Source organism: Zonotrichia leucophrys, chromosome Z, assembly GCF_028769735.1.
Source record: "Zonotrichia leucophrys gambelii isolate GWCS_2022_RI chromosome Z, RI_Zleu_2.0, whole genome shotgun sequence".
Classification (NCBI taxonomy): domain Eukaryota; kingdom Metazoa; phylum Chordata; class Aves; order Passeriformes; family Passerellidae; genus Zonotrichia; species Zonotrichia leucophrys.
In genome coordinates, this window is record NC_088200.1 from 73,784,552 (window position 1) to 73,805,244 (window position 20,693).

General features: G+C 42.6%; 2 protein-coding genes across 5 annotated transcripts in view; one reads left to right on the forward strand and one right to left on the reverse strand.

The window, feature by feature from the left end:
- The window catches only part of FSD1L (fibronectin type III and SPRY domain containing 1 like), a 40,151-nt gene extending 23,486 nt beyond the window's left edge, over positions 1-16,665 (reverse strand). For all 4 annotated transcript variants that reach the window (XM_064735626.1, XM_064735625.1, XM_064735624.1 and 1 more), the window contains exons 1-4: positions 16,559-16,665; positions 12,026-12,121; positions 11,016-11,147; positions 10,383-10,484 (exon numbers count right to left, since the gene is read on the reverse strand). In XM_064735626.1, coding sequence (XP_064591696.1) covers positions 10,383-10,484; positions 11,016-11,147; positions 12,026-12,121; positions 16,559-16,573 — 345 coding nt within the window. In that variant the 5' untranslated portion in view covers positions 16,574-16,665. The remainder of the gene's footprint in view (positions 1-10,382; positions 10,485-11,015; positions 11,148-12,025; positions 12,122-16,558) is intronic.
- LOC135459657 (uncharacterized) lies at positions 1,149-5,767 on the forward strand. Its single transcript, XM_064735888.1, has 2 exons — positions 1,149-1,325; positions 3,009-5,767. Exon 2 carries the CDS (start codon positions 3,044-3,046, stop codon positions 5,765-5,767), a length of 2,724 nt encoding a protein of 907 aa, XP_064591958.1. The 5' UTR covers positions 1,149-1,325; positions 3,009-3,043.
- Positions 16,666-20,693: the final 4,028 nt, after the last annotated feature.

Sequence of the window (20,693 nt, forward strand, 5' to 3'; positions counted from 1 at the left end):
CCCACATAACAACTAAACAAACACCATTCAGCGCTACCAAATTAGCTAAATTGAAAAAGTAATTCGGTCGCCTCCCCCACGAATCAGAAACGGAATATGTGTTCCGTGTGTGTCTCACTGGCAGAGACCAGATTAAGTTAACTGAACAAGAAGCCAGTGGATATTGGGGACATGGTGTTTTCCTAACAACAGGAGATAAGCGTGACGCCTGGTCTCTAACACAACGTGCAGCCTATTGGGCTGGGGGAATAAATCCCCTGAAAAGGGGTGATCCCCTAGCAATTGCCACTACCCCTGACCAAATCCTAGAAAGTGTACAAAAAGCTGCATGTTTGCAAATGATTAATGAGAAAAAATTAATTCCTGGCTTTGAATCCCCAATGCAACTGCCTGTGAAGCCTGAAATTATGACCCCTTTAATTCGTGGGCTTCCAGAAACATTGAAATCAACAGCAATTACTATTCAAAAAACAATTATGGCTTTAAGCCCAATAGATAGACTGGATAGATTTTTTAACTCCACTGATCCGTCTGAGTCTACGGACTCTGCACCATCACCCTATACACCAACACAGATCTTCACAACACCATCTGATTCACCTAGTAGCAGCTGTAAGTTTTGGACTTGGAGTGAAGTAGCAGTTGATTTAATAAATTATTGTAGACAGTATGAGCCTGTAAAAAACCTGGAGGAAAAAACAGAAAAAACAAAAGGTGTCCGATTTATGGGAATCTCTAACACTGAAAACACAGAACCAGGAAAACAGATTTCCAACAGACAACGCTGGTGGATGCTGGGAATAAGAAAAGGGGTCCCCCGGGACATAATGGATGGTTTACCACTTGAAAAATTGCAGAAAGTTATAACTAACTGGAATTTTAGGAGACCAAATACCTCCACCCACCCCAGTGCACCTATCCCCCTCCCTCATCAGAAACTAACAAACACTCCTACCAATACACAGTACAGTACACACAGTACATCACAGTCTCTCCCACAGAACACAGGCAGTGAGCCAAAGTTAACCCTTTCCCAGCTTCTCCCTTGGAATCTGGGCAGTGAAGCTGCGTCTCAGCCTCTCCCGCAGAACACAGCCAGTGAGCCAAAATTAACTCTTTCTCAGCTTCTTTCACAGAACTTGGACAGTGAAACCCTGGCTGCATGTCTCCTGAAAAGCACTAGCACTAAGCCAGAAGTAACTCTTTTACAACTTCTTTCACAGAGCCTAAGCAACATAACTGCCCACCCGCCCGTGCCCCAAAACACAAACAGTGAATCTTCACCAACAGAGCTTTCGGGAGACTAATATCTCCACCGCTTACAGGTGAGCGAAGGGGTGGAGGTTGGGTTTACTTACGAATGCTCACAAAAAGTAAATCAGGAGACAGGTTAATTACAGCTCTCACAGGCCCCAAAAAAGTTCTGGTAACCTACATTGTTGATACGGGAGCCCAGATCTCCACAGTAACACATAGAGATGCCCAGAAGTGCGGAGTTGTTCCAACAAAAAGGCAATGCTGTGTTCTTAATGCTTTAAGAACCATAGAACCCATGAATGTTGCTCTAGTCAAAGTAACACTCCCTGGAGAAGAAAATCAATTGGTTGTCAAAATGGTAATTGGGGACATCCCGAATAATCTGCAAGGGATGGATGTCCTTGCAGGAAGGCAGTGGGAAGACACCGAGGGTTTTCTGTGGTCTTTTGGCACTCCGCCACTTAACATTAGGCTGCTTCAGACTGCACCCACACTGCCTTACAGTAAAACAATCAATGTGAAACAGTATCCCTTGCCTTCTGGAGCTAGAGAAGGCATCAAACCAGTTATTCAGGAATTGCGTGATCAAGGAATAATAATTAACACACACTCCCCATACAATTCACCTGTGTGGCCAGTCCGAAAACCCAACGGGAAGTGGAGGCTTACGGTCGATTACCGTAGGCTCAGTGCCAACACTGATCCTCTGACTGCAGCAATGCCAAATTTAGCTGAATTGATAACATCAATACAAGAAAAAGCTCACACAGTCATGGCAACTATAGATGTCAAAGACATGTTCTTCATGATACCTATACAACCAGAGGACCACTTTGCATTCACATGGGAGGGACAACAGTACATATTCACCAGACTCCCTCAGGGATACAAACACTCTCCAACATACAAACGCTCTACCACATCATGCTTTAGCTAAGGAATTAGAAAACATACCTAAACCTGACACTGTAGCTGTGTACCAATACATTGATGACATTTTGGTAGGAGGAGAAGAAATTAAAGAGGTGGGGGATCTCCAACAGAATATAATCTCTCATCTGGACAGCCTTGATTTAAAGATTCCCTCAGAGAAAATTCAAAAGCCTTCTCAGGAAGTAAAATTTCTGGGAATTTGGTGGTGATCTGGAAGCACGTGCATCCCACCTGACACTTTAACTTCTTTAGAGCAGATGAAAATGTCTGAAAACAAAAAGGACCTCCAGCAAGCTTCAGGACTGTAGGTATTCTGGAGGAAACATCTCCCAGATTTCTCAATTTCTAGGCCCCTTTACAATTTACTAAGAAAAGCAGTCAAATGGGATTGGACTCCTTTCAGGAGGAAGCACTGCAATTACTGATTTTTGAAGCCACTGCACATCAGGCATTGGGGCCCATTCATCCAAAAGATCCTTTCCAAGTGGAATGGGGATTTGCCTCCTCAGGGCTATCAATACACATCTGGCAGCGAGGTCCTGAGGGTCCAACAAGGCCTGCCAGCTTCTTTTCCCATGGTTTTAAAGATGCTGAGAAAAGATATACCACCTGGGAAAAAGGATTGTTTGTCTTAGTGGACCTCCCCACGGTGGGCGAGGTACCACTTGTGCTGAAAACCCTTCTGAATAAATATGCATGGGTAGCCTCTGACACTCTTGGAAAAGAGCACCGCATACACACACGCTGGATAATCCCCTCATTTTAAACTCCTTTCTGCCTCTCAGTGGCAGGATTTTTTGTTGTTCTTGCTTTTACAGGAGAACCCCGAGGGACATGAGAATCATCTGAAAACATGATAACCTTGCTAATACTTTTCTGCATTTTACCACAATTTCATGGACAACCCCCTGGTGAGCAGCTGTGGCCGGAAGCCATCGCTCAGCACACCAATGTTCTTGGAACCTATCCCAAGGGCCGTTACCCAAGCCTGGCAACCCTAGTGCAGCATGACTCCAAGGTGTACCGCCCAAATGAGTGGAGATGGGACCAGAATGAGTTGATGTGGACCCTGATGGGAACGGTTGGTGAGTCAATTGTGGTAACATGCAGAAAGGTGGAAGGAACCCTCCATGAAAAAGCCACCTCCATCATAATTGCTGGAAATTTTATGGAAGCAGGTGGAAGGAATCATCTGGACATCCCCTCAGCAAAATTGTGTCCCACAAAGAAATGGGGGTGTTCCAAAATAGAAAGTCCCGTTACTTTGTGTTGCCGCCAGGAACATGTTGGTAGTTATGTTTCCAGTACCAAAACCACCAATGTTGCAATTACAAGGGATTGCAATGATGAATCACTAGATTGCTGGTACAGTTTTACTTTGGTCAAACCCACTTATGTGACATGTCGCTGGGAGAATGAAACAGCTAGTCCATTAGGACTAAGAGGCTTGGTTTACACATTTAAGATAAACACCGTACCAAAACCCACACCAAGTGCTGTAATTACACTCTCTCAGACCCAAAGTGTGAATCCTTTTTCTAATGTCACACCCCAGTTGGCAGAGGCAACAGGAAGCCATTTCACCTGGCCCTGGTCTCAAGCCTTCCTACAATCCACCGGATCTATGGGAAATGTCACAGGTCTGAACTTACTAACAGTAGTTACACATGAGGATAAGTTGTACACTAGACAGGAATGGGAGAAACACAAAACCTGGCAGCTTCAAGGAGTAGTGGGTGAACTAATTAGTGTTGGGTGCCGAATGGTTAATGGGTCTGACTACAGCAAAGCCATGTCAATCAGTGCTTCTACAGATCGGGAAAACAAACAGAAGCGAATCTGTACGCACCCAAGCATACAAGATTGCTGGTACAGCTTTACATTAACTGACACTACAGAGGTAATTTGTCTCTGGGCCAAGGATACTCAAGGCCTTTCTTTTGAATTTGTAATAAATGCTGAAACCACTGTCACCACTTCACCTGTACCACCGGTCACACTCACCCCGAGAATTTTCGAGATTGGACCTTATGTGATCAGGAAAACTGGCCAACAACAAATATTGTTCAATCCAGCATGGTCTCTCAAACAGGTCAAATTGCTAATGCAGAACAACGTTTCAGATATTCAGCCAGCCTGTTCTCCGTTCCTGCAAACTTCTTTTGAAGGCTGGACCACTTGGCTTCGGAAACGAAGCTCCTTTAAAACTAGAACACCAACAGATGTGACCGGTGTTGTGGGTACAGGATTGGGAATTCTGAATAGCATTGATTCTGAAGTACTAATGAACAAATTGGCTGCTACAACTAGAGATTTGACTAAATTGCAGCAATCACTGAGGTCATCTCTGTTAGCCTTGGGGATGCACCAGGGGTTGCTGTCAAACATTTTGCCAAATTGGGAAAGAGTGAATGTGAATGATCACAAATTGGTAATTGATGCACTAAGTGCCACACAAGACAATGTTTCCCTAGCCCTCAGCTGTATCCAGGCACAATTGTGGATGCAGTCAGTCTCTGCTTCAATTATAAGAGAGGGCGAGGAAGGCACCTTCCCCACAGAAATTCAGAAAATAATCTGGGACAGTGCCACTGAATTTGAAAGGGAATTCCAATCCTGGTGGAAACTGGTGAATTTTACCTATGATCCCATTTCAAACACAGCCACTGCTTTTGTTTTAACCATACGCAATGCCTGTGTACATTTGGTCTTCCCTGTTATTGCATTAGGATTAAACCATGACGGAGCTGTTCTCTATCCTACTGAACATAGGGGATGGGCCCGTCAGGTCAATGATAAATGGCAAACTGTTAATCTGGAATCTTGTATTGTCCGAGAACAGCAAGGGTTCATCTGTGAAAGCAATGCAATTGCAGCTCAGGATATCTGTTTAGACACAGAGGAGAATATCTGTCATTTTGAGATTCGTCCATATGAGGATACCCAGACAGTTCTTATATACATAGGCAATGGCTGTGCATGCTTTAGAACCACATGTGATTCTGTTTTTGTAGAAGATGTTGTGGTAGATACAAAGAATCACTCAAACTTTTGTGCTTGTAACTTTACTGAGATTGTAGGATGTGATTTCTTTTACAAAGCTCCAGTTACCTCTCACTACCTATTGCAATCCAACTACACACTGATCCAGAAGCTGATGCCCACTCCTATCGGAATGAACCCCACCCTCGTGAGACAACTGCTGCTCCATCAGGACCTGGTTGACATCCTCGAGAAAATCAAGGAGAACGAACAGAAGACTCTGGTGACTGTTCATCACAATGTGAGACAAATACACCGGGTTATGGAGAGGGTAAAACAAGATGCTGAGCATAGGTGGTGGGGTACTCTTTTTGGGTGGTCACCTACTGCCACAGGTGTCCTGAACAGCGTGTGCCATCCAATTGTTGTTCTTTTGATCCTAGTTACGCTTGGCTTTATCTTGTCAGCAGCCCTATTCGTTATGAATTGGAACATGATGAAAAAGCTTAGCAGATTGCCAACTGTAATCAATGCACACCGCTTAGCTGATGTACTCTATACACCAGATGTCCTCGAAACACTTGACACAAAATAATTATGAATCAAGCATATGTGTTTTAGAACAATTTCTTAATTGTCAAGAATGATTTAGAGAAAGTTACTTTGATTTTTAGAAAATAACTTTTAAAAGACAGTGCTTATACTGTGATGTGCTTGTTGTTTTGATTATTGGTGATTTGTTTTAATCATTTTTGAAATTGTTAAACAAATGATATTATTGTAATTAATTAACCATTTTTGAAATTGTAATACAAGAATAACCATGTGTGGAAATTGTTATGATGATCAATATTAATTATGTCTATGTTTATTGGTTCCCTTTCCCCTCTCTCTTTTTCCTTTTCTTTCTCTTTCCTTTTATCCCCTCTTTCCTGTCATCTCTACTTTTCCGGGGTTATGCTACCGATGTGCAAAGAGTTTCGAAGATTTATCAAGGACACTCCAGAGTTCTGCTGATGAAGATTCCTCAAGACAATCGTGAGTCACAGGGTTGTGTGAGAGTCTATCCGAAAATCCTTCATTTTTACTTCACAATTGCCATGAAAAACTGTTGAGCCAGTTGGGAAAGAAAGTCTCATGAAACCTAACTTCGGCCACCCTTCCCCCAATGAAAAACGGTGTATTTTTGGGGTGCGATCCAACCGTCCTTTGAGATCTTCCTGAGACGTGCACCAGTGAGCTTCGGTGGCGGGACCCCGAAGGACAACGACACGTTTTGGTAGCTACACCTTACCTCACCCTTCTTTCCTCCCTTTTTCCCTTGTCTTACCCTTCTCTTCCCCAGATTCCCTAACCAAATGCATGTTCAGCTGTGGTTATAATCAATAAAATTGCATTTTGTTGATTCGTTACTGCAAAGCCCCTGTGCCTTGTTGGTTATTTTTTGCACCAAAAAATCATCCATCACCCATTTATTTCGGGCAGACCTTGACAACATGTAATTCCAAGAATGTGATAATATGCTGGGATTTAAGTTGATTTATATTAACCCTGATTTATTAAGAAGGAACTAAGCATCCTGGAGTGGCTGCGGACCGCAATTCCCTTGAGCTCGGAGGCAGAAGAACGCCAGTGGAAAAAGAATAAAAGACTTTCTGAATCGGTGGGAACAGCCTAAAAAGATTGAAGATCTCCTCCAAGATCACCCACCAGCAACCTTATTAGAATTGATTACAGAACTGCAATTCCAGAAACTGAGATTGATAACACCTGTTATTAAAAGAGCTCAGAGACAAGTAAAATGTTGGTAGTGCGGTAAACATGGTTTAGGGTGTCATCCATGGATATGTATTGTTTGCACACTCTGCTTTAACTCATGGTGGAAAGTAACTAAGAGAGAAGAGAAGGAGAGACAATTGATTTGCTTGCTTTGCTATGGTTATGTATTTAGCCAGCTAATTATAGAACACATTGTTAGTGATTTTTTTAGAATATCCTTGAGATTAGGAGACGGGACCCTTCCAGCAGCAATTGGATTAATAGAAAACTTAGGTCAATTGGTTCTTGCTATATTTGCTATAGCACAAATAAGAAAATGAGCAACTAATATCATTATAGACCAGCGTCTCATAATTGATAGTTGTTGTGGAGAAGAATTCTATATACCACATCATAGGTGCATTCCAAGGGCACACAAGTGTGCCTATTGGAGACAGTGATTTAATAAACTCCCTGCTCTGGAAGCAGAAAGATAATTAGTAAAATCTTATTGTGGTTGGCACATCCCTGAAATTTTGGAAAATATAAGTTTATGGTATTCCGGCCTAATCTTTTCCCTGTTCTTTTTGTTTTAATTATTGCTTCTTAACCAGCTACAACTGGGAAATGGCATTTAAAAGGAGACAAGTAAACTCTGTGGGGCTATGGGTACCAAGGAAACTAAAAGCACCAGTGACTAGATCCCGGAATATTACCTTTGCTACCAAGAAGACTGGTATCTCAGCCCTTGGTTGCAACCCAAGGGGCCTTGAGAAAGGTAGAAAGGTAGATTTCCTGAGGATTATTTTCACTGTGATCATTCTGGTACCCCTGGCAGTTGGCCAAAGCCAGAGAGCCACACTGGACAGAGTTTCAGCAATGAAAAGGCAAACAGGGCAAAAACCAAGTCCCAGCAATTTCAACATTTGTGATTATTGCAATCACCCTGTGTGGATTAAGGACAAGATGGAATCTGTGTTTGTGACACACCTGTATGTTAGTTCTGTCTGCTACAATCACAGCAGTGTTATAGATGTTTGTATTAAGGAAGGAAAGAAGTATTGGGTAGGGGAAAATTTGGAATATAATGGACAAGCTCCTTATCCCCATGGTAATCAAATTTGCCCTCAATATGAAAAGATTTTTTTGTTTTGAAAAAGATGATAATAGAGATGATCCAAGTATAGGCATGGGAAACCAGGCACTAAGAGAAAAACTGAAAGAGAAAATAAAAGAAGAAAAAGAAACAAAGGAGAATAGAGGAAAGAACAGGAGAAAAGAGTCAACAGAATTAGGTGAATTGTATAAACAGCTAAAACAGTACTACAAAGATTGGGATTTGCCAGCCTCGAATAAGAATCTGTTTGTGGGATTGATGCAAAGGATTGCTACAGAATTGGAATTATCCAAATGTGGGATTTGTGAAAGTCTAAAAATGGCTGAAAGATGGCTGTGGAAAGGTGAGAGCTTTGCTCCAGAGCAATTTTTAAAGTGGAACCACACCCAAATTTCTGGAACATTGAAGAGACCTGAAGGATGGATTTCAAGCCATCAAGTAATTGGAATCATTTGTATAACTCGAGAAAGAAGGAAATTTAATAAAATAGTAGAGCATACTCCTTGTAAATCCAAATTGGTGGTTAATATGGATAATCATTCAAAAATTTGGTGACCTGAAACCCCCGTTGGACATTGGGGATCAATAAAAGAAATAAACTGTGAATGGGATGAACAGATTAATTTATGCTGGTACAGAAGTCCTGGAGGTAACCCCTACCAATCCATCGACAGCCTGAGGTCTTATTGGGTACAACTGGAGAAAACTGATAAGAAATGGAAAGCCTCAGATGGGATATATTGGATTTGTGGGCAACGAGTGTACAGTGAGTTACCTCAAAAATGGGGAGGAACCTGTACTTTGGGAATAACACAACCCTCCTTCTTTGTTCTACTGAGGTCTAGGAGCAATGTGCTAGGAACTCCACTTTAGCTTCGCTTTACCTCAAAACAAAGTTACTGTAAGAATTACTGATTTTCCTACACGACATAAAACAGAGATACTTCCCAACAAAATCCTTGGGTTTCACTTCCATGTCTTGTAAAACATGACGTAGCCAGGACTCAACTCAACATCTTCTGCAAGACAGTCCCAGCTTAACTTCACTGACTTAATTTTGTTTCCAGGCCACTGACAGAGCAGGATCAGCCCACCCCACAGCAGCTGCCCAGCAGTGCCTGATCACATCCTACCTAAACACTGAATCCTCCTGCAATCTGCCACTCATGTTTCTTTTGACTCCCAGGTAAATTAATTCTGAGAATAAAGCCTCAAAAATATAACATAGGGGGAAAAAAATTAAAATAATCTTATGCTAGTTGCTCCTGAACTGATTTACTGGAATATCCAAGGAAAATTTGTGAATATACAACACTCAGGGCTGGAGCTGCCCCTTCAGGAACACGTGCTTCTCCTACCAGGAGAGCAATACAATCAGCTGCCTAATAGCCAAGGCAATATTACCTTAAAATGTCATCCCCTAGTGCACAAGTGTAATACCAGTATCAAATCCTACATATTAGAGCTCATTGAATTGGATTTCAGTATCTTAATCTTCAGACTTCAAATCTGAAGAGGTTTTCCCCCAGCAAATGCTCAGACAGTTTTCCTTGGTGTGTTTGATTGGAAAAAAAAAAAGCATTAGAGAAATCTAATGAAATAGAACAACTTCCAGGAAAGTCAAAGCTGCGTTTTGCACAGAGTTGAAGAGCCAAATTAATTTCTTGCTACAAGGCAGAAAGGACAACTCCAGTTGAAGAAAAATACTGTTTAGGAATTGGTGTTCTTAGAGGCAAATAAATCAAAGCTGGCACCCAGAAAGCACGACAGCACACAAACATGCAGCCAAAAGTAAAACTGACACAGGAAGACAGCTTTCCCCCTCACTCTTTTAAACTGACTTGTGTCCTTGTTCCTGTTAAAATGTAGAGAGAAAAAAAGTAATTGGGCCTTGGATTTGGCGTGGCTGATCCCAGTGCTACCAGCGGGATTACTGTAGCAAGCATGACTGTACTTATTCAGTGGATATGGGGAACTGTTTCCTTAATTTGCAAGTATATTCTTCCAGTTAGATACATGTTATCTCACCCTCGTTTTCTGGGTCATTGTGCAAGTTTGCTTAACAAAGACAGCTGTCCAGGAGAAGGTACTGTATTCCCATCCCATCACACTAAATAAGAAAAAAGCCAACTGGTTTTATCAGAAATTGCATAAAAATTCAGGACTACAATGTTTAACTAGGCTTTTCAGCAGAGCAGTATTTTATATGCCTGCCTATCCTCACTCCAAGTACAGCTGGTAAGTTTGCAGTGTCCAGGAGAGTAATGCAAAGGATATTTCAAATAAAGACAGATGCCAACACCTGTCTCCCACACATCCAGTCAATGTTTTCTACCTCTAAGAGCTCCACGGGGTTCTTTATGTCCAGCGACTGCACAGCAAGTTCCAGCAGCTCTTCTGAGCTCTCCAGGGCACGGCTGCACTGGCTCAGCTGATCCTGGAGCAAAAGCAGAAAGAATAATGTGATGTGCTCCCACCAAAACAGCAGTTTGTGAGGCACCAGTCCTAGGAACTCCACGGATTTGTTCTGCATTTGTGACAACTTATTCCCTTATATAACCAAGGCCCCTGACAGTGCCCTCGCTTCACTGTGCTTGACAAGTGCACAGTGACACTTGGCACATCCCACAACTCCAAGGGGGGGAAAGCTGAAGCCTGACTTAAAAGCCAGATTTAATTTCAATGTCCTGTTTCCCCCAGCTTCAGGGTTTCAGAAAGCAGAGAAATAAACACTTACATTCATGTGCACTACAAATTCTATTTACAGGGCTGCACTTCATCACTGAATGACTGTGTAGCAATAGCCTTGAAAAAGATGGTGACTTTACCAGCTCTAGAACTGTCACAAGACAATCCTGAAAATCAATATTGCTGTGTAACAAATGCAGATAGCATAACAGGAACACAGGAAGTTTTAAAATGCTTCTTTTCAGCTGCAAGATTTTTTCAGGAGGAATTAATTATTTACCTGCAGAGCTTGAATTTTACGAGCTTCTTCTTGCTGAATAGTGTTAGCCATGCTCCCCTTCATCTCATGTAGCACAGAGTACAGACCATCAAACTCCTCATCCAGCTCACTGATGGCATTAGAGGAGTTTACCTGAGAGGAGAATTGAAAATGCTGTTTACACTGGAAACAATGCCAAGAAACTGAAGGTCACACAACTCCCCACACACTTTTTGCCACGACCATTGGATACCCTGCAACTGCTTCTCAGCTTATCAAAAAGGGAAAAAATACTAGGAATGATCTAACAGTCTCCTAACTTGCACAAAATCAGCACACTTGGCAACTTTGTTCCATGCCAAAAACCTTGATTTTCCTCACAAAATTGTATATGGATCACTAGACATTTGGAGGGAGGAGGAGTTTGCCCAGTTCCAAATAAAAATATTTCATTTGATGCTAAAAACTGCACTCAAGAAGGCAGTTTAAAGATTTGCTGGATAATTTTCATTCCTGCAGCCAACCTGACTCAGCTTTAGGATGAAACAACTTTTGGCTGATTGACAGGCTGAAGGGACCTAAACCTCATCCTCATGCAGATGCTCTAACAACAACATCTAACTCTAAACTTGAGCCCAACAATTTGAAACTGGTGAAAACAGAAAGACTAAACAATTCTCTCTTGGTTTTCATTTTTCAGTCTGCCAAACAAAGCAGGAATCTGAAAATACAGACTATTTCCCACTAATGGGAGACTCAGATCTTGCATCAGATTAAAGATGATCTTTCCCACACAAAGGAAAAGAGGTTTTGTTTTCTACAAAACATCTTCAGACAAAATGCAAAGCCACCACACTTGTCATCTAGAGACAGACTTAAAAAATAAAATGTTCTTCTATCTAGGTCCAACATGAAGATGTATTTTGAACTGGATTCTCACAGTCCATCTTTTAGACACTACACAGAGTTTGAGACTAACAAAAGTGCAAAGGTGCCCCCCTCACAGATACAAGCTAGGAAGCCTAAAATACCTGAACATTTGATATTGTATGGTTCAGCATGTCAATGAAGTTGTGAATTTCATCATTTTTGTTCACTAGAGTACTGACAATCCTTTGCAGAGTCTCCTAGAATTACAAAAACAAGTGAGAGAAGTTGTAAAAAATTGTCTTGCAATTTTTTTTCTCAAATCATCACCATTTAAACATACATGAAAATTCACCACAGACATTCCAGCTGCAGCAAACTCAGTTCTGACAGGAAGAGAAAAGGCATTTTCTCAGGACAGTGAAAGAATATTAGACCTCTAGGAAGCATTAAAGATCTTGAGGTGTTAGTCTGAGAGAAATCAAGAACCAGCTTTAAGATACCCCACTGTTAGACATGTTTTTCTTCATAAGTGTCCTGCACCAAAATACCCACTGGCACCACAGCTTCTCCAGATGAAAAAACTGGTGCTTGTGCAGCCAAACAGAAAACCAATAAAGAAAATTTTTAAAGCTGGTAAAAGGAAACCCAGAAGAAAAGCTGAAGATCTCCTTGTGTCAAAAGACGCTACTGTGAAATAACCACGCTGACAGTTTATTCTATGTGCAGAATAAATCCATAAAAGACATTTGCAAACTTATTCTACAAGTGGGAAAATATTTTGGGTGAGTAATTTCTATATTCCAATTAAAAGGGACCTCAAAGAGGAAAGCTTACTGACAGCTGAGAAAGAGAAGGTTATTACAGTGATGTGCATCCGAGCTGTCCAAAAAGCAGTAGATTCAGCATACAAAATACATACCAAGCCAGCAAAACCATCAAAGTACACCAAAACTTACTTTAAATTAAATAAGAGCACCAACTCTAATTTTGTTGAGCAGTTAGTTGCATAGTCTAAGAATTTGACAAAAACACATCAATGCTTGGTACTTAATAAAATTAAGTCAAGTTGTATTGCATTCAAGTTCAAGAATTTTAAGTGAAGTTGTATTATTAAAGCGTATCAGGATATGTAAGTAAAAATAAAGGATAACATGAGGAGTTAACTAAGAATTTTCTGTAGTTTAACTCAGGGTGGCTGATAAGAAGTTTTAGAAGCAAATCTAACTCTAAAAAGACAGGTAAACATTGTCTTAATTAATACATTATTATTCAGCTAATCCAGAGTTTCAATTCCTCATCCTCATGTTGTTACTTGATAAAATTTAGAAAACCAAGGCACAGGAAGATAATAAAATACACCTTGGAAACAGCCAGACCACCAAAGGGATGTTGCAGAAGTCCCTCCCAGAAGCAATTTCTTAATAACCATGTACTACCCAGATCACATTTATTTGCTAAAAATCAAGAAAAATGTTTTATCCTTTCACAGCATCCACAGTGAACCTCAACACTACATCAGATTTAAAGAACTTCTCCATTATTCCTAATATCTGCTCCTTCCTCTTTCCCCTGACACCTCTCAGGGCAGTTGCCAACAAATCTCCCACGAGATATTTATGGGCACTCCAGCCCCTGCCTGTTTAACAGTGCCAAACTCAGGAAGTTAAACCACAAATAGAAAAAAACAAATTTTTGTGCCTTTACCACAGGTGCTGGATGGTGTTACACACAGAGGGAACAGAACAGACAGCAGTGACTCAGGTCTGGGCTCTGGGGGAACAGAAACAGGACCTTGGCTTCTCACAGGAAACAGAGGCACAGAAAATCTTGACCACTTCATTACCGAGCACGTCTGAAGGCAGTTCTGTACACACCAGAATGCCCGATGAATAGCCATTGTCCAGCCAGCTGCTTCTGCATTCACCACTGACCAGGGGCAATTGTTTCCACGGGCCAGATAGCCTGGAGATAAGCCTTAGATCCTATGAGCACAACTGTCAATTTGGATGAACACGGAAAACCCACAATCCTCTTTCAGCACGGATCTCAGGGCTTACTCAGCTGCAGCACATGGGGGAAAAGTGTTCCTGTGTGCAGTGCTGAAAATTTTCCTTCATTTTATAGCCTTTAACATCCTGGTTAAAGGGGAGTATCCACGTGTGAGGAACATTTAAAAGGCCTTTGCACAGCCAAATGCACGGCAGCAACTGCAAGCCAGCTGTTAAAGAAGATTTCCACCTAAAGTTACAGTTGGCTGACTAAATGTGGGTTGGCATGGCTCTTTTTAAGTAAGCTAGCAATTTCTCTGTTACGAAATTCAACCAAGTTTGGTGAAATTTTAATGAGTTTGAATGCTCTTTAAATGTATCCACCAATACTAGAGAGAGTTTTTCTAAAACACTAATGCACAAGCCACCAGAATAACAAAGGCTGCCCTTGGGAACCACTATCTTACTCTATTTTCCAACATAATTTTCTCTTCACTAATAAGCAATAAATAAATTTCCTTCCTGGCATACCATACATGCCAAATTAAAAACATGCTCCAATATTTCCATTTCTTCCTTTAAGAGGAATTTCTGAAAAGCCAGTGTAATTTAATGGAAAAAAGGCTTCTAGAAAAATTACCAATGTAAGCAGCAGATGAGGCCTACGTTTTACATTAGTTTATAGAAGAATCTCAACAGCACTAAGCCCAGCAAAGTTTCTTGGTATTTCTGCATTTAATTCTACTGCCCACTGATGAATGCAGTATTTCACAGAATTCTATTAAACCAATTTTCTTTGAGCTTTCTCTCTGACCTCTCTATGTGAGGTCAGTTTCAAATGGATTTTCAAAGCATTATGAAATGTTTATTACAGAGGTAATTTTTGCTGCTGCCAGGGAGCTTCAGATGCTTCTCCTTTCTGTGTCCTAATTTTCCTCTCTGAATCTGATGCACTCTGCTAAGGGAGAAAAGAAAAACAACCCAAACATGCCACTGGTAAAGCAAGAGCGTGTAGAGCAAAGGATGGATAGAAAAAATAAAAGGAAGCCCTACAACATGTAGTTTGTAGTCTTGCCAGGTGGATAAAAACAGAACACCCATCTTTGAAAGTGAGTAACTAACATGACATGGCACCTCTTGGAGCAGACAGGCACCTCATAGAAAACTAAATTTTGATAAATTAAACAATCACGGCAATGCTGTATAATAAGGAAGTTACAAAGTTGCTCAAGATCACACTGAAGGCTCACAAGCTGACTGCAGGCAGAACAGCTTCTGAAACAGTCCTGGGTCTAGGACAAAATCATGAGACATTATAACCTTCATATCCAGATCAAATTTCAAGGAGGTCATGCTTGCTTAGCTTCCATTAATTTAAACTCCTGCACTTGTCAACACAGCGAGGCTGCCAGAGCTTGAAGAAGTTCGTACAGTACAGGTGACATTACCAAATTAACCCTTGGCAGAGAAGGTACTGTAAAATACAAGATCCACTGCAGTTTTACTGCTGCATCCAGAACCTATGGAATTCAAATATGATCAATGACCCCACTCAGAAATATCACCGGGAGCACCCACAACAGGGGCACTCCTCATTTATTCTTCCCCCAGAGGGACAAATCTCACATGGAGCAGGCAGACAGACCCAAATTGACTGTTTCTACCAGAAACACACCTTTTATGGCATTTCACATCTCACATTCCAAAGTACACCTTTGGAGATATTAGCATAAATAAGCTTTACACAAAATAAGTTATACAGAATTACAGTGTTTTGTGATTTAGGGTGTTGCTTGCTTAGGATGAGGAGCTGGATCTGCTGAAGGCTTGGGCTGCCAGCTGTGAACTCACACCAAGTTCTGTATCTGACAGGGATAAGGTTAATTTCCTCAGTAATTTCCCAGTTCCTACAGCGCTGGGGCTTGGCTTTAGCAAGAGAAAATTACTGTCAATTTCCGTAATTTACAGTAAATTTGAGATATGTCAATTTCATTATCAGCACCAAATTTCAGATCTGTCCATTTCATTACCAGCACCAAATCACTCAGGCCCACATGCACAGACCCATTCCCAAGCTGAGGAAAGCACGGCATCCACAGGACACAGAGGATGCCCTTCTGCACTGAGGGACTGGAAGGCAAGAGGCTGAGCCACAACTTTCTGCACAGGAATATCTGTTCAAGAAAGCCCCAACGCTTGGGTGCGCGCATCTCTGCCCTTCGGTGAGATCTCCGAGGGGTCTGATGGCAAGAAATGGGAGGAAGGAATTACAGGGCAGCAACCACAGCGGAAAAAAAAATAAAAATCCCCAACAAAACGCTTTTTATGCATTAGTTCCTTTCAACACTAGATGACATCAACGGCAAACAGAAGGGCTTACGCACGCACCATAATTACTTATGACAGGAATACACAGAATGAAAGAGCTCCACAACCGCTGGAGCACTTCATTCCAGAACGGCGGAACAGCCAGGGCTCGGAAGCACCAACCCAATCCCTGCGGCAGAGCAGGCTCACACCGGAACGTCTCCACACGGAGGGAGACACACCCAGCAGGGAAGCGCACTCGGGATCCCCCACAACTCCGCCGGCAGCATCCCTCCCGCACCGCGCCAAGCCTCTTCCCAGGCCGAGCGCCTGGGATGGCCGGGGAAACGCCCCGCCGTTCTCCCGGGCGGCCGCAGCCCCTGCCCCGCCGGGACTCACCCGCTCCTCGTCCATGTCTGCGGCTCGGTGCGGCCGGGCCGGCGCAGCGGGGACGCGCGGAGCGGGGACGCGCTCCCGGCGCCGCCGCCGCTCCCGCGGGATGAGCGCCCGCGCGCCCCGCCCCGCACGCACCGCGCCTGCGCGCGCCTGCGCGCCCCGCCCGCAGCCCCCGCGCCGCGGGTTCGAGTCCCGGCCCCGGCGCGGAGATGGGCGGCGGGAGAGGCGGTGCCCAGTTCGCACTGAGAAAGCGTCTCGTCAGTCCATACCGATACCTCAAATCCATATCAATATCTCCCGTCCATACCAGTATCTCCAATCCATATAAATTCCTCCAATCCATACCAGTACCTCCAACCCCTACCAATGTCTCCAAACCATATCAATAACTCTAATCCATTCCATTATCTCCAACCCATACCAATATCTCCAATCCATACCAGTACCTCCAATCCATATAAATTCCTCCAATCCATACCAATACCTCCAGTCCATACCGATATCTCCAATCCATACCAGTATCTCCAATCCATACTGATACCTCCAATCAGTACCCATATCTCCAAACCATATCAATACCTCCAACCCATACCAATATCTCCAATTCAGCTCCATGCCTCCAATCTATACCAGTATCTCAAATCCATACCAATACCTCCACACCATATCAATACCTCCAATCCATATCAATATCTCCAGCCCATATTGATACCTCCAATCTATATAAATTCCTCCAAACTCGTTTTGCTGGTGCCATAAACTTCACACCAGGTCTTCCCCCTCAGTTTTTCCACTGAGGATGGCAGGTCACTGGTCAGCTCACCCACCAACATTTCTTTTGTTAGGAAAATTAATCTATAAACACCAGAGGTTTATGTCTAAAAAGGAGACAGAGGAGTCTTTTTACTTTATTCAAATAAAGGGAGAGGCCATGGGGCATTCCCCAGGGATCTCACATTTTGGAGGACGCTGCCTCCTTTTTATGCCAATTTCCCAGCCGCATTTCCCTTCTCTCTTTCCCCGTTGGCTGAGGTACTTGAGAGGTACAGGCTCCCTGAACACCTGATACCAAAGATTTCCCTCTAATGTGTAACCCTCCCATTTACTTTTTAATTCTTACTGAATCTAGGGGGTTTTTCTTCCCCATTGTTTCTTTCATCTTTCAATGTATAATTTCATTTACCAGCAAACCTAAAGTTTATTTGTAAAAACAAATATCTTTTTTCATCTATCAGTAGAATCCTTCCCGTTGTTTCTTTTATCCCCCAGTGCTGATTTTATCCACCAGCAGACCCACAGCTTGTTTGTAAAGACAAATCTGCTATTCCTCTCATTTTGAATCTCTTCCAGCGAGTCTTTGTTGAAGAAGCTGCTTCTGACCTGGGGTCTCGGTGGCTGCTGTGTAACAGGGCAATGCTGAGATGTGTGGGCGTTTATTCCTTTCACTACCTGTTATTTTTGGTTTAAAAGGAAATAAAAGAGTGAATGCATCCAACAGTGTATTCTTCTTGCCCACATACAGCATAGATTTTAAGGGGGTGTCATAGTCATGCAACCAAAGGAATAATGATGCTTAAGTGCATGAAATTATTTAGAGGTGAAGGAGGAGACCTAAAGATAATAACAGTGGCACAGAAAAGGCTGTCAAAATTTGTGGAGAGCCATTAAACACAGGAAACAGTGATAGCTGTGCAAGAAATTACCATGCAATGCAGCTTACCTGTTCTCAGTGCTCGAAATGCTCATGCCCTGAGTGACCAGGAGCTTTGGAAGTTGCCTAGGAGACCCTCTGACATATTACATTGCAGCCATGATATTTTAAGAAAAATCCTATTTCCTTAGGATTTTTCCTCCTGAGAAGCTAAGAGGCCTCAGGAACAAAATGTAAACAATGGTTTACTCTTTCTGTGGAATGTAACAGGTCCATCTGTGATTGGTTACATGCAGTTGTTTTTAATTAATGGCCAATCACGGTCCATCTGGCTTGGACTCTGTCCGAGCCACAAGCCTTTTTTATTCATTCTGTCTTTTGCTATTCTTAGCCAGCCTTCTGATGAAATCCTTTCTTCTATTCTTTTAGTATAGTTTTAATAAAATATATATAATAAAATAATAAATCAAGCCTTCTGAAGCATGGAGTCAGATCCTCATCTCTTCCTTCATCCTCGGAACCCTGTGAACACTGTCACATAACATGTCTATAATGCAATCTTTTTCCACACTTTTGTGGAAGGCTGCCTCTCTGAACACATTCAAACCCCATCTGGACGTGCTCCTATATCTCCTGCTCCAGGTGTCCCTGCACTGGACGGTCCAGTTGGATTTGGGAGCAGAGCCCGACCCCCCCGGCTGTGCCCTCCTGGCAGGAGCTGTGCAGAGCCACAAGGGCCCCCCGAGCCTCCTTTGCTCCAGGCTGAGCCCCTTCCCGGCTCCCTCAGCCTCCCCTGGGGCTCCATTCCCTTCTCTGGACATCATTCCATCGTATGAAGTTGGATGTCCTGTGAGGTAGCTTTACTTTACCTCACATCTTACTAATCCAATCTTAGGGAGTATTTATTTTTCCCCAAAGCTGTGGTGTTGGAAAGGAATAGTAACTTCATGATGATGGCATTTGGCAGAGATGCAGCCACTGGGCTGGAGTGCAGCGTGGTGCTTTCCTGGCAGTTCTGAGCACTGTGCTGGAATTAAAATGTGTTGTATTCTTGTTGTATTCATATTTCTCAAGTCCCATACTGTACCAAGCTGTTCTTCTCTACAGCACACTCCTTCATGTATCTTCTCAGAGGCTCCTCCTGGGCTCTCAACCCACCCCTATTTATTCCAGTTACCTTCACAAGCTACAGCTGCTGCCCAACTAAGGACTTTGCAGCTGTAGCTCATTTGGAGCAACTCGGACCCACACAGATCTTACAATACACAGATCTTAACAGGGACTCTCACCATAAGAATACATTTATTCAGGCCCCCACAAAAATGCAGCATTTTTTGCATGGACACAGCAATAGGAAACCACTCCCAGTGTGGAAGTTCACCACTGTGGGGAGATTTTGCCCCCTGCCAGTGAAGCCCCTCTCTAAGGGCTTCTCTGCCTCTGTGAGTCCCCTCCCAGCACAGCTGTGCCTTCTCCATTATCAGCTTTGACACCAGCTGGGGTTTATATACAAATCACAAATGGGACAGGACTGCTGTGGAACGTGCCTTGAGCTGTTTTGTTTTCCAGCATCACTCTCATTACATGATTATGACAATGGGAAGATGCCAGCAGCTCACATCCCCAGCAGCAGACCAAGAACTTAATGTTACAACTCACTTTATAAGTTTTTTGACCAATCACACAAAGCAAAAGCACATTGACAGTAGTTCTATCCAACCACTATAAGCACACATACCTTTGGTTAAAACAATGCTTGCTTATTTCAAATACAACACCTACTTGTAAGCCTTAAAACACAATGCACAGAGCTCTATTATTAAGCTTCAAACTTCCTAATATCTTGCTAGATAAACTTTTCAGTAGCTTAGAGAGTTATTCTAGACAAGCGTTAATACACAGACCATTGTTCTATTGTTCTATTTGTCCATGCTTTTCTACAGTTTAAATAACTTTTCTGCTGACCTATCTCATGGCTGCTGCTTAGCTCTAATCACAGTTCTAATGTCTCTGAGGCCTGCCTTTTGCAGCTTTCCCAAAACCCTCTGATTTTGTGGATTCCCACAATTCCCCCTCTCTGTTCACCCAAAAAGAAACCTTCATAACCGTGTCATTTATTACTTGCGTTTTGTAGCCTTACTATAATATTTTTGCTTATTATCTTCTTAAAGCTTTTTCTTGCTTACCCTAAACATTGTTATATCACAATACAGCAATTAAATGCTGTGAGACTCCAGTCAGTTCAAAGGGCATAAATTGCACTTGACAGAAATCCAGGGCAGGAGGATGCAGCAGCATTGCTCCAGTCTCCCAACTCCATCAGAGACCTCCAGCATTCACTGGCACCAGGCTGGGCCTTGGATGTGGTTTGAATATTTGTGTTTTTTCCAAGTACCTGATATTTTATTTTTTTCCAATTAGCACCCACAACCTGGGCTGGTAGTGGTAGTTTCAATTTGCAGCCAGTCAGAAGATGAGGAGAGAAAA